The following is a 12,317-nucleotide window of genomic DNA, read 5'->3' as shown; positions in this document are numbered from 1 at the left end:
TATTTGCCCAAGTTTGAAATGAACAGCAGCTAAAAGGTGGCTACTAATATCAGCTGAAGGAGAAAAACAACACAAAACCACAGTCTAAGCTCAGATCTTGAACTAGGCCTGTTTTGATTGCATGTCAAGATACTTGGGTTTAATATTTATTGACTTGTATTTTTAAAATTCATACAAAACGTTCTGGTCAAGTTTTAGAATTAATTTTTTTTTACTAACATGGAATTTCAACAAAACGTAAGACAACTTGCAGTCTCGATAAAGCAAGAAAAAGAAATACCACTACAAAGAATATCACTTAAAAACATTTTAGCTGAAACTTTCCAACAAAGTTCAGCCTGAGGCAGGCACCTAACTGAAAAGTTTCAGCCCAAACAGTTAAAGTTTGCAAAGTTATAATCAACTGAAAGCTGGGACTTTTAATTAGAAGCACTGGGCAAGCTTAACTATAGGTGGTGCTACCAACACCGCCTATGCGTCTGCACCTACAGTAACCAGATGTGTTAAGAGTTGTACTATAAAAACTATTTTTGGAGTTGTGGTCACTGGAAAAAGTTTAGGCTAGGCTTGTATTCTTGTCCACATAAAGTTTCAATTACTCTTTCACAGAAGCCAGGATCTCTCTTTAATCTTTGATTGATGCTTCTGGACAAAATAATTCTTTTATTATTTCTTTTTATTCCTAGTCTCATCCTATATTCTTCCCACCAACTTTCACTCGAATTTACAGCTTTTTCTTATGGGGATGACAAATATCATGTGTCCTATATTGTGATAATTCTAAAAGGAGAATCAAACTACAAATCCTTAATCTTCTCTTTGGATTCTATAGATGTTTCTGATCTTATTGCCAACGTGTGTGACTAACTGCCTGTTCCCTTTTCATTTTTTTTCCCCAGTAACTTCTGCCTTTCATTTCCCATTGCTAGTTTTAAAATGTTTTATGGGATACTTCCACACGCTCTTAAGCATCTTCTTGTGAACATTATTTTAAAATAAAACTCCATTGGAGTCTCATTGCAATCAACCTCATCCATTGTTTATTTCTGTCCAAATTTTTTGAACATGTCCTCAAAAATATTTTGTTCTTTTTTTCAACCTTATAATTTAAATCCTAAATAGTCTGGCTTTAAGGGTGGTTAGCTACCTGAAATTACATTATTTACCTTTTCGTAGCGAATTAATGGCTTATTACCTGCCTTAATTTTATTAGCTCTTACTGGTGTACAAGAAGAGTAGTGTTAACTATGTGATGTTTATTTATCACCCGCTCATACTTATATGTCAGGAGTCTACATTGCAGTGACTTTGTTCATCTCTCTTCAATTGTTCTTTGTGTAAAGTTTTCAAAAGTACGTAAGATCAATAGGATTTAGGCTCATAAATCACATACGAGTTTTTGAAAATTTATTTTAGACAGAGGGTGGGAATAATACATTATTATATATTCATATTGCAGTAGCACTAAGAGGTCTCAACCCATACTGAGATGCTAAAATTGAATATTGTTTGTATGAGGATGGAAATCAGATTTAGATTTCCTTCCCCACACTTTTGGATATTTGCTACTGTATTTTTTATTTTTATTTTTTTTTTTTTAAAAAGGTTGACTAAAAAGTTTTATTGGTTAGATTTTTTAGGCAGCTTTTCATCTTTGTCATCAGTAGGTGTTTGTTTTGTTTTACAAAGGGATAACATGTTCCCCTTGTGTCCTGTTTCTTGCATCAGGAACAGCTTGCTACCTAAAGTGGCTGTTTGTCTTTCTGAAATTCATAACCATTTTAACAATGCCTACTGACAACATTTTAGTTCACACATAAAGCAACACTGTAAAATTAATAGACTGTTGGCTAGCATTCCTTATAATTTTTTTTTGTTCCATACAAAATTAATTGGGCTATTTAATTTGTTATTTGAGTCAGTCTTGTATTACTCCTCTAAGCAACTGCCTCAGCTAGGTTTTATGTGGAGGACCAAGTTTAATATGTTACAATACAGGAGTTTAATCATGCATTAACCCAGTCTTTACACATTTATATCCCAGTTGCTCTGATATTCTTGAGCTTTTGCACATTTGACCCCAGTTTCATGGTATGTGAGGCCTTTTAAGATTCAATGATTATTCTTTTAGTTTCTTCAACATTTGATTCTAAATCATTTTTCAACAGTTTAAAATTTTTTTGTAGTTTAAGTTGGATATTCCTTATTAACTTGTAAAGAACAATATTTATCAATTAATAAGGCCATACCAAATCTGTGGCCATGTAGGAATTTCACAGTATTGTCATTATACTGCACAGTAAGGACACTTGGAATTTAATGACAGGTTTCAGAGTAGCAGCCGTGTCAGTCTGTATTCGCAAAAAGAAAAGGAGGACTTGTGGCACCTTAGAGACTAAAATTTATTAGAGCATAAGCTTTCGTGCATCCGATGAAGTGAGCTGTAGCTCACGAAAGCTTATGCTCTAATAAATTTGTTAGTCTCTAAGGTGCCACAAGTACTCCTTTTCTTTTTGGAATTTAATATTAACAATGCGGACACTTTCAAAAGCAAAGGCCCCTGCCACCTGACCAAAGAAAAATTCCCATTAGCTTTATCCCAATGTTGGGACTACTATGACCTAATTAAATGGTTCAGATTCATATAGTAGATGGCAGGGCCACAAAACACATATTAGCCTGCTTGTTACAATACAATCATTTTATATTTATTCAAATAACCGCTACATGAATTATTATTAGAAACAAATCTCTTTAAGAAGTGAACTGTGACACTTTGTCATATGTTTCTAGAATTCAAGAACAACTTCTCTAAATGTCTGTGAAGTACTAATTTTTGTTTTAATGTTGCATTAGTAACACTGTAGCTAGGAGGAGAACAAGGTAAGTTTCACCCACTCATGGCCACAGATAACTTTAAAAGAAAGAGTGTTCCCAAGTCTCTCTCTCTGTCTCTCTCTCTCTCAGCCTGACAAAGAGCCTATCCAGTAGAGATAGAAAAATGTTATTATACAAGGCACTGGGGAGACCTCACCTGGAATACTGTGTGCAGTTCTGGTTACTAATGTTTAAGAAAGATACAGTCAAATTTCAGAGTAGCAGCCGTGTTAGTCTGTATTCGCAAAAAGAAAAGGAGTACTTGTGGCACCTTAGAGATTCAGCTTTCGTGCATCCAATGAAGTGAGCTGTAGCTCATGAAAGCTTATGCTCTAATAAATTTGTTAGTCTCTAAGGTGCCACAAGTACTCCTTTTCTTTTTGCAGTCAAATTGGAACAGGTGCAGAGAATGTACTACTAGCCTGATCAGAGGAACTGAGAACCTACCTTAAAAGAGAAGCCAAGCTTCTTCAGTCTCAACGAAATGAAGGCTATCAGGAGATATGATTGCTGTCTATAAATACATCAGAGGGATAAACACCAAAGAGGGAGAGGGATTGTTTAAGTTAAGGGCCACTATTGGCACAAGAACAAACTGATATAAACTGGCCATCAAACAAGTTTAGCCTTGAAATTAGATGAATAACCATCAGCGAAGTGAACTTCTGGAACAGCCTCCCAAGAGGAGCAGTGAAGACAAAAAATCTAACAGATTATAAAACTGAGCTTGTTAAATTTATGGAAGGGATGGTATGAAGAGATTGCTTTTACAATGGCATATGGCCCATCTGTGACTCCGATGAAGTGAGCTGTAGCTCACGAAAGCTTATGCTCTAATAAATTTGTTAGTCTCTAAAGTGCCACAAGTACTCCTTTTCTTTTTGCGAATACAGACTAACATGGCTGCTACTCCGAAACCTGTTAGCAGCAAATATCTCCAACGGTTGGAGATGGGACACTAGTTGGGGAGGACTCAATTACTACTGAAAATTTTTTCCCAGGTGTCCAGCTGGTGGATCTTGGCCACATGCTCAAGATTACCACATCACCATCTTTGAGGTTGGGAAGGAATTTTCCCCCAGGTAAGATTGACAGAGACCCTGGTGCATTTTCTCTCTCTGCAGCACAGGTCACAGATCACTTGCTATTTGAACTAGAGCAAATGGTGGATAAAGATTTAAGGACTTAAGAAATTCAGCCAGAGGTTAAGCATATTAGAGAAGTGAATGGGTAAGGTTCTGTGGCCTGCAATTTGCAATTGTGCCTGCAATAATTATCAAACTAGATAATCATGATGGTCCCTTCTGGCCTTAAAGTCTATGATATATCACCGCTAATTAAATGAATTGGGAGAAAGCTGATTTTTTTTAAAAATAGTTCATTTATACTTCTGTTGCTTTAAATAAATCAAAATCTTCCAAGAATATAGGTAGAGGCAAGAAAATCTAGTCTAATATACAACTATTTTAAGTAATTAAATATTTTGTTTTTGTCACTTTATACACAGACTGTATGTAGAATGTTTATTTATTTGACATCAAATTATTGCTCTTTTTTGTAGTATTTTGCGACATAAATCATGTTGTCAAATCAGCAATTATGCAACAAGGAAGACCTGTGCAAGTTAAAGTGAGGATGATTTGCAGGGGGAGTGTGTTTCACAAGGTTTAAAGTTGAATGTCAAAAAAGGTTATATTCTGGTTAAATTGCATACCTCTCACCACAACTAAACAATATAATTTTGCAAGAGCCAAGTTTGTTTTAGAAACGGAACTACAATATCATTTGTCTGAATGAATCAGTTTCAATTATGTGGTTTAACTTGGCCTCACAATACAAAAGACTGGTCTGATCACAAATCCATTTATTCTGTTTATAAACACACTATATTTTATACAGACATATACATATAAGACTTTACACAAAAATTTATCATTGTTTTATATAAAGAAGGGTTTATAAATTTAATGGTCAGAGTTAGTTATCTGAGAGTTACGTTCACTAACTCTCACCTTTGCATTGGGACATTTCATACGGAGGTCAGTTACAGTACATTCCATTGTCATTTGGTACAGATTGCTGAGACAGTAGATATTTTAAAACCTCTAGTGACAGATGGCGACTTCTGAAAGTGAGCAGGTAAAAGTGGCATGAAAAGTTTTGCTCTGAATCAGTTTACAGAAACAGACAGAAGCCATATTATATTTGTCCCCAAGTAAGATAGGGAAGATAATGTAGTTGTTGCCTAAGGAACCTTCACTGAAAACATCCATGAAAGCAGCATAAGACATGCTGGGTTACTTCCTCAGCTCAAGGTCAAGTTCATTGTAATTTCCCATAATAATGAGGATAAGAGAAAAGAACAGTGCCAATGGATGAAGACAACTTGTTTGCAAATGCGGCATCTAACCTGGACTCACTCTACAAAGATTTAGGTATAGCACTGGGCACAGAGGGTTGTTTAAATGAATTATTTAGTCCTTGAGAAAACTGCCAGACTGACAGCTCTGAATACTCAAGTTCTCTATTTTTCCATAAGCAGATAAGATAGTCAAATTAATTGAATTTATCATAGACACTACTCTGAGGTCTGAAGAGCATTTAATTGCGAGACAACCCCATTAAGAATGAAGTACTAGAAGCAAGTACAGCATATAAAAGAGTTTGCACATGAACCTCAGTATTTGAGGATCTATACCTAAACAGTGGGAGCAGAGGTGTGATAACTAGATTATGTAGAGAACTGTTGTACTGGTGCCCCTATGGGCACTTAGGGCCATATTTTCTTATCCAAATCCACTTTGTTCCATGCAGATTGTGCAAAAGGGACAGAAATTTGCCAGGTCTCCCTTACAGAGGAAAATAACGCTTTTAAATAATGGTGTTTTAGCTTTTTTTTTTTTTTTTTTTTTTTTTTTTTTTTTTAAAGACTAACTCACCATTTCTTAAAACAGTCACCAGTCCCCACCTTTCTGTCCAGGCCCAAGACTTAAACACCAATAAAATTTTAGATCTACAATTCCCTTTACACACACTATAACAATAATAGAAAAAAACATGTTACAGCACAGACATCACGAACCAAGACAGAGGGGACACTATATACTAGCACTGTTATTGTAATGCAGATGGATTCTATGAAAATAAAGCAGAAATCCAGTGCTCACAAGTATCAGGTTTTTTTAAATGACTGTTTATGCACTTTTTTTTTTTTAAATAAAGGAAAAGCCCAAGAGGTCAGCAGTCTCACATGTCACTATTACCTGCAGATCAGAATTTTAGGATGGCCTTAAGATTCTCAATATGCAGGGTCTTTATAGGTTGAAATAATACAAAGGTAGCACTCAGTCTCTTGGAAAAGAATGTACCCAATGTCTGTCACTCATGCTTGTATTGCCGACCTTGAAGCCTGTGATGCCTGTGGCCATCTACACTGCTATTTTTACCCTTGCTAGTGCAGATATGTCTGCCCGAGCTATAGTCACACCTCAAGATCGTGGTGTAGACATATCCCTAATAGCTGGCTGACGGACGACAATGTTGCCTTCAAGTCAGTGACTGACCTACCAGGCTAAAGATTAAGGGAAAATGTGAGTCTAAGGGAAAAGACAACGTGGGAAAGCTCAGAACAAACACAGTGAAACCTCTTTGGGCAGAACTATAGTAATTAATTGGGGAAAGGCTTCTCTACTGGTTACAGAATGCCAGAGCACTAGGTTGCATGGCTGTGACCATATTTTGCCACCCTACATTCTTTATCCTAGTTGTCTATAACACGGCAAAAGGATTTTTAAGGTGACCCTCTCCTTAAAGCGCTTAAATGTAGTCAGGTCACATCCCATTAAAATCTTTGCCATGAGCCTTGTCCTGTGCTCTAGGATGACCAACTTTGTTGGAGCTTCACTACTGAAATTTAGCCTGATTACCTACCAATCCTCTAGGCAGTGGTGCAACCTGTGCACTCTCTCCATTCCTCACCACTTCATAGACAAGGTCTCTAGAACAGTTAATGTTTTCAGATGTTTCCCATTTAAAATTACTCTGTGCGTCTGTGTGGAAACTTCTGATTTGCAGAAATGATGTGCACTCCCAGCTGCCACTGAAGTCAACAGGAACTATGCTTTGAACATATGAAGCACTACATAATGTTAAGTATAATGTGGATATTACTATCCCTTCACTTCACAAGGATGCTTTGAAAATAAATTCATTAATGTTTGTGTAGCACTTAGATACTGTAGTGATGAGCACCACTGGCTTTTCTATCTTCAGATCAAGGTTTCAAGAAGTAAATGAGGCCTAGGGCCACATGTTGAACAATGAGAGGAAAACAAAATATTGCATAGCTGCTAATTAAATAGGAACCATCCATCCTGTGCACAGAAGGAAACAACTCCTGTGGGAGAAATACTATGTGATCATAGGATAGAGACTATAATATTGAATATACAGAATTGTGCCAAATTAATGTTGCACAGATAATTTTAGTTCTGGGAATCCTTAACTTTTGGAGTGCTAGACTTTGCAACCTTAATAATGTTCTTTTAATGTAGGGTTTGTTTGGGTTAGGTTTTGTGTAGTATATATTAAACAGAAAAAGAAAAAATGTAAAGTCACAAATAATTTTATCTTAATTTTTGGTGAGTTATATAATTGTTCTGGAATCCACATAGAGCTATTAAATAAACATCCATGGGACAACAAAGCAAACTAATACCTCCTGCTATTGAGGTGTGCAAAAAAAGCTTCTAAAAAAAGAAAAATGAGAAAATAGTTACCTTGTTACAATAAAGCATCCAAAGTTCATACAGCCTTTCTCTGGATGCCATTCCTTCACTTCCTCTTCTCTCCTTTTCCAACAATTGTGTTCAAGATCCTACCATGCTCAGTTTATATTCCAAATTGTTCCTCCCGTGTGTTTTTGCTTTTGTATCAGAATTCTGCCATAACCCAGGTGGAAACAACGTCAAGGATGAAAACAAATGGGTCTCTGTGTACCTCCTCAGTAAAAGATGCTGCACAATTCAGCCCGTCAAAGGCAACTGTCAAGTAGCTCCTCTTCATCAATGGCACTTCAGTATTAACCTCTGAGAGTCAAAATAAACCTTTCAAGCTTATGTTGTGGGAGAGAAATCCATATTTAAACAACACTGGAGACCTCAAGAACTAGATAGAGACAATCTCTATTTCTCTTATCAATAAGATTATCTCTAACAAGGAACCACTTGCTTTACAGCCTTCATGATCTTGTGTTTCGCAGCCGAGTTAAACAGGAAAAAAAACAGGATAAAGCTACAAGGCAGAGAATACAATAGTCTTGGAGGTGTAGAGGAAAAAAAAAAAGCGAAACAAAATTAATGTGGATAATTGACCTGCAGAAAAAAAAAAATTATGAAACAAAAAACCAAAACACAAATCCTATATGCTGTGCATTTTATTTCTAAAAAAGAAAAAGGAGTACTTGTGGCACCTTAGAGACTAACAAATTTATTAGAGCATAAGCTTTCGTGAGCTACAGCTCACTTCATCGGATGCATTTGGTGGAAAATGCACCAAATGCATCTGATGAAGTGAGCTGTAGCTCACGAAAGCTTATGCTCTAATAAATTTGATAGTCTCTAAGGTGCCACAAGTCCTCCTTTTTCTTTTTGCGAATACAGACTAACACGGCTGCTACTCTGAAACCTGTCAGTTTATTTCTAGACTCCAAGTTATTATAGTCCTCCCATCCTCTTAAAAGTTAAACTAAACTTCTATATGAAGCTTACAAATTAATAACAACAGTTTGTTGCCTGCTTTTTGTTTGTTTGTTTTTTTCCCCCCTCTATTGGGGGGCCGTCCCAGGGAGCAACCAGAATGCAGAACATCAATAGGTTAAAACCCTCCCTCCCTATGCCCAAAGTCAGGCTCTCTCGTTGAAAGACGCAAATTAAGGAGGGCACGGGCACCTCCCAGGGCTAAGGGCCAAAACCCAGCGCTGCTTCCTAGCGTAGCCACAACACAGGTTCCCCCTCAAACCGCAGCTGCAAAGGTAAGAACAAAACTTCCGAGAATTACAATGTAGTAAGAGCAGATAAAGGACAAGCTGGCAGAGACCTTGCCACAAATACCAATCTCTGCTTCTTCCCCCGCCGTGCCTTCATCCCCGCTCTCTGTCAGGCGCCTTCCCCATGTCTGGTGAGCCCCACTGCCCGCACCGTGTCCCCGCCACTCCCCGCACCGTGTCCCCGCGGCAGCGATCTCTGGGGGCGAGGGGCCGACACGCGCCTCCTCTTTCCATCAGCCCCCCCCCCCACGGCTCTCCCCCGGGCCCTTCTCCTCCGCCCCCCCCACGGCTCTCCCCCGGGCCCTTCTCCTCCGCCCCCCCCCACGGCTCTCCACCGGGCCCTTCTCCTCCGCCCCCCCCCACGGCTCTCCACCGGGCCCTTCTCCTCCGCCCCCCCCCCCCACGGCTCTCCCCCGGGCCCTTCTCCTCCGCCCCCCCCCCACGGCTCTCCACCGGGCCCTTCTCCTCCGCCCCCCCGGGAGCTTACCCCGGGGGCGGCCAGCCTGGGAGCGGCTCCTCTCAGCGCGCAGCCGCTAATGCCGCTGCCCGACACAGCTCGGCGGGGCGCAGGGAGGAGGCCGGGCCCGGCCTCGCCGCCCCGCCCACATTCCAGCGCAGCCGGCTCCCGCCCCGCCGGGAGGAGACGCCGCCGCCGCCATCTTGACTCCTGGCAGGACTATGCTCCGCGGGCGGGGGGGGGGGGTGAGCCCGCTCGCCCATCTAGGCAGCCAGCACGCTGGGCCTTAGCCTGGGTGTCCCCGGGCCGCACAGAGCGAACGCCCAGCAGGGTGGGAGAGGGGCTAAGGGGCCTGGCCGGAGCCCCCGGGGTCTCTTTCCAGTCGAAAACCAACCCGGGGAAGATTCCTAGAGACTAAGGTCCGAAGGGACCATTCTGATCATCCAGCCCGACCTCCTGCCCAGGGCAGGCCACAGAACCCCGCCCGCTCCTGCGACAAACCTCTCCCCTGTGTCTGAGCTACTGCAGTCCTCAAGTCGTGGTTTAAAGACTTCAAGGAGCAGAGAAGCCTCCCGCAAGTGACCCGTGCCCCATGCTACCGAGGAAGGCGAAAAACCTCCAGGGCCTCTTCCAATCTGCCCTGGAGGAAAATTCCTTCCCGACCCCAAATATGGCAATCAGCTGAACCCTGAGCATATGGGCAAGATTCACCAGCCAGATACAGAATTTTCTGTAATAACTCAGAACCCACCCCATCTAACGTCCCATCACAGGCCTATTTGCCATGAATATTTAAACATCAATTAATTACCAAAATCATGTTTCGTAGTGGGAGCGATCAGAAATGCCGGTTCCTAGAGCTTGCAGGCTGGTAAAGTGCTGGCTTATGGATAACACCGCTTTTACTGTACAATGCTTTAACTACATGGAGGAAAAGATACCAATGGTAGCAAGTTTTTTATACATCATTTGAAATAAAGTATTTAATTATGACATGAAACAGGTGCTGTATGCACTACCTTGAGCTCTCCATGAACAGGAACATAAAATATTGGAGATGCAGAGATGCAGAGAAGCCAAATAATCTTTTTAATCACATATACAGATAAATACCAGAAAAATCCTGCTCTCAGACAGGTATACAGGTCCCGGATTCCAGACTATGGACTACAATAGTAATAAAAAACATAAGTGCCCATGTCTTAAGCAATCTCTCCGAAGATTGGTTTGGAGCATATTGGCCATTATCAATTAAATATTCTTACCCCTTTTCTACTTTTAGTCTTATTTGAAATTTTTCTTTTATATATGAAACACGAGTAATCTCCTATCATCTGCAGGTCATTTAATCTGTTGCCTTTTGAAAGTAGCTTGGTCTGTATTTAAAATGGGTTTTGGTTCTTCCAATAGTTCTTTTTTAGCCCATAAGACTTTCACTTACTTCCTTTTGCTCTTTCTCATGCCTGTTCTCAAAATATCGGCCTTGTGGTGTCAACCATGTTAAAGCAAAGCTACCGCAAGTTTCAGAAAGGAAATAAGACTTTTCTTTACAGTCTTTGCTCTTATCCAACTATTGTTTAGAGAGTTTATTTGAAAATGCCACTGTTTACATTGTTATATATTATGGCAAAAGCCCCTGTGACATACTCTCCTTTAAAACACAGAAATAATCAAGTTATTATTTTAGTATATAGTAATTTGTTTAATTATCCTGTCACTACATGGTATTTCCATTAACTGATTAACAGTCAGGTCCCAATCCAGTAAACAATGGATATGCTCAGGTGCATAAAGTTAAGCAGATACATAAATGTTTACAGGATCGGAACCTTACTATTTAAATAAAAGCTATTTGTGTCAAATATTTGCATTTCAAAATAAAACTTTGCCAAATAAAGTTTATATTACAGTAAGACTCTGCAGGCTACCTTACCTTTTGTATTTTTTTCCCTTTGTTTCCATTTTATGATTTTGTTTAATTATTACAGATTTGTCATTTAATTAATTTTTTGCAACTTGTTTATAATATTACTGAGTTTATGACTCATTCACACTTCAGATCTCAATGATTAACTGTTTAACATAAAACAAGCAAGATAAGATAGAGCCAACAGCTAAACTGAATGTTACAAAGTCTTTAATCATACAATCTATTGAGTTGGTGGTGCTTCATAGAGTACATAGTTTTAAGAAAGTCTATTTCTTTAACATATCCAAGTTTATTTTTCCTTTTATTTTATTTTAAGAACATTCACATAAAAACAAGATCTTTGTTTCTCACAGAATGGTTGGAATTGTTTTGTGCAAACTTATTTAAAATGAGTGGTACCGAGAAATGACTAATTTTGATCTTTTAAAGAAAATATAATTTAGGATTTTTGAAGTCCCCATAGGCTCTGCCCCCCACTGGTATTTGCTATTTCTCTCATCAGCAGAGGGTGGCAGAAGCTGCCTGAGGCTTGCACAAACAGTTTGGAAAGAACTGCTGCTAATATCAGCGAGGAAGGGGACATTTGCTCACATACATACACACACACACGCCCTTTAAAAATCTGGTAGCCTGGGAACTAAGCAGCAGCCCCCGCAAAATAAAGGCAGCTGGCTGAGCAGGAGAGAGAAGAGGATGGATGAAGACATATCCCATCCAAGCAGTCTAAAGAAGGGGCTGGGAAAGAACTTCTCTACTCCAAATCAAATACGAGGGCAGCTGGGCAATGCTGGGGAGTTCAGCCAGCTGTTAGTGCTGAGCTCCCACTTCCTCCTGTTGCTACTTATAGAGCACCCACTAGCCCTCCTAGAAGCCCTTTCATCAGCTATGATGAGGGAGAGGACAAAGTGTAGGGCCTGTATAACTCCCTTCCACCTCCTCCCCTCAGGACTTGTTCTCTTGCACCTGCTGGATGTGGGGGTGGGGACTCCTTCCCGCACCAACACTGT

At 39.8% G+C, this 12,317-nt stretch overlaps 1 protein-coding gene across 3 annotated transcripts in view; it reads right to left on the bottom strand.

The window, feature by feature from the left end:
- The window catches only part of NBEAL1 (neurobeachin like 1), a 134,322-nt gene extending 124,767 nt beyond the window's left edge, over positions 1-9,555 (bottom strand). For all 3 annotated transcript variants that reach the window (XM_038421131.2, XM_038421133.2, XM_043505615.1), the window contains exons 1-2: positions 9,411-9,555; positions 7,656-8,249 (exon numbers count right to left, since the gene is read on the bottom strand). In XM_038421131.2, the coding sequence (XP_038277059.1) occupies positions 7,656-7,706 (51 nt within the window). In that variant the 5' untranslated portion in view covers positions 7,707-8,249; positions 9,411-9,555. The remainder of the gene's footprint in view (positions 1-7,655; positions 8,250-9,410) is intronic.
- Between the last annotated feature and the right edge of the window lie 2,762 nt (positions 9,556-12,317).

The sequence above is a fragment of the Dermochelys coriacea genome, chromosome 11, assembly GCF_009764565.3.
Source record: "Dermochelys coriacea isolate rDerCor1 chromosome 11, rDerCor1.pri.v4, whole genome shotgun sequence".
Taxonomy (NCBI): domain Eukaryota; kingdom Metazoa; phylum Chordata; order Testudines; family Dermochelyidae; genus Dermochelys; species Dermochelys coriacea.
Note: the sequence above shows the minus strand (reverse complement) of the source record. Positions and strands in the feature narration are given on the sequence as shown.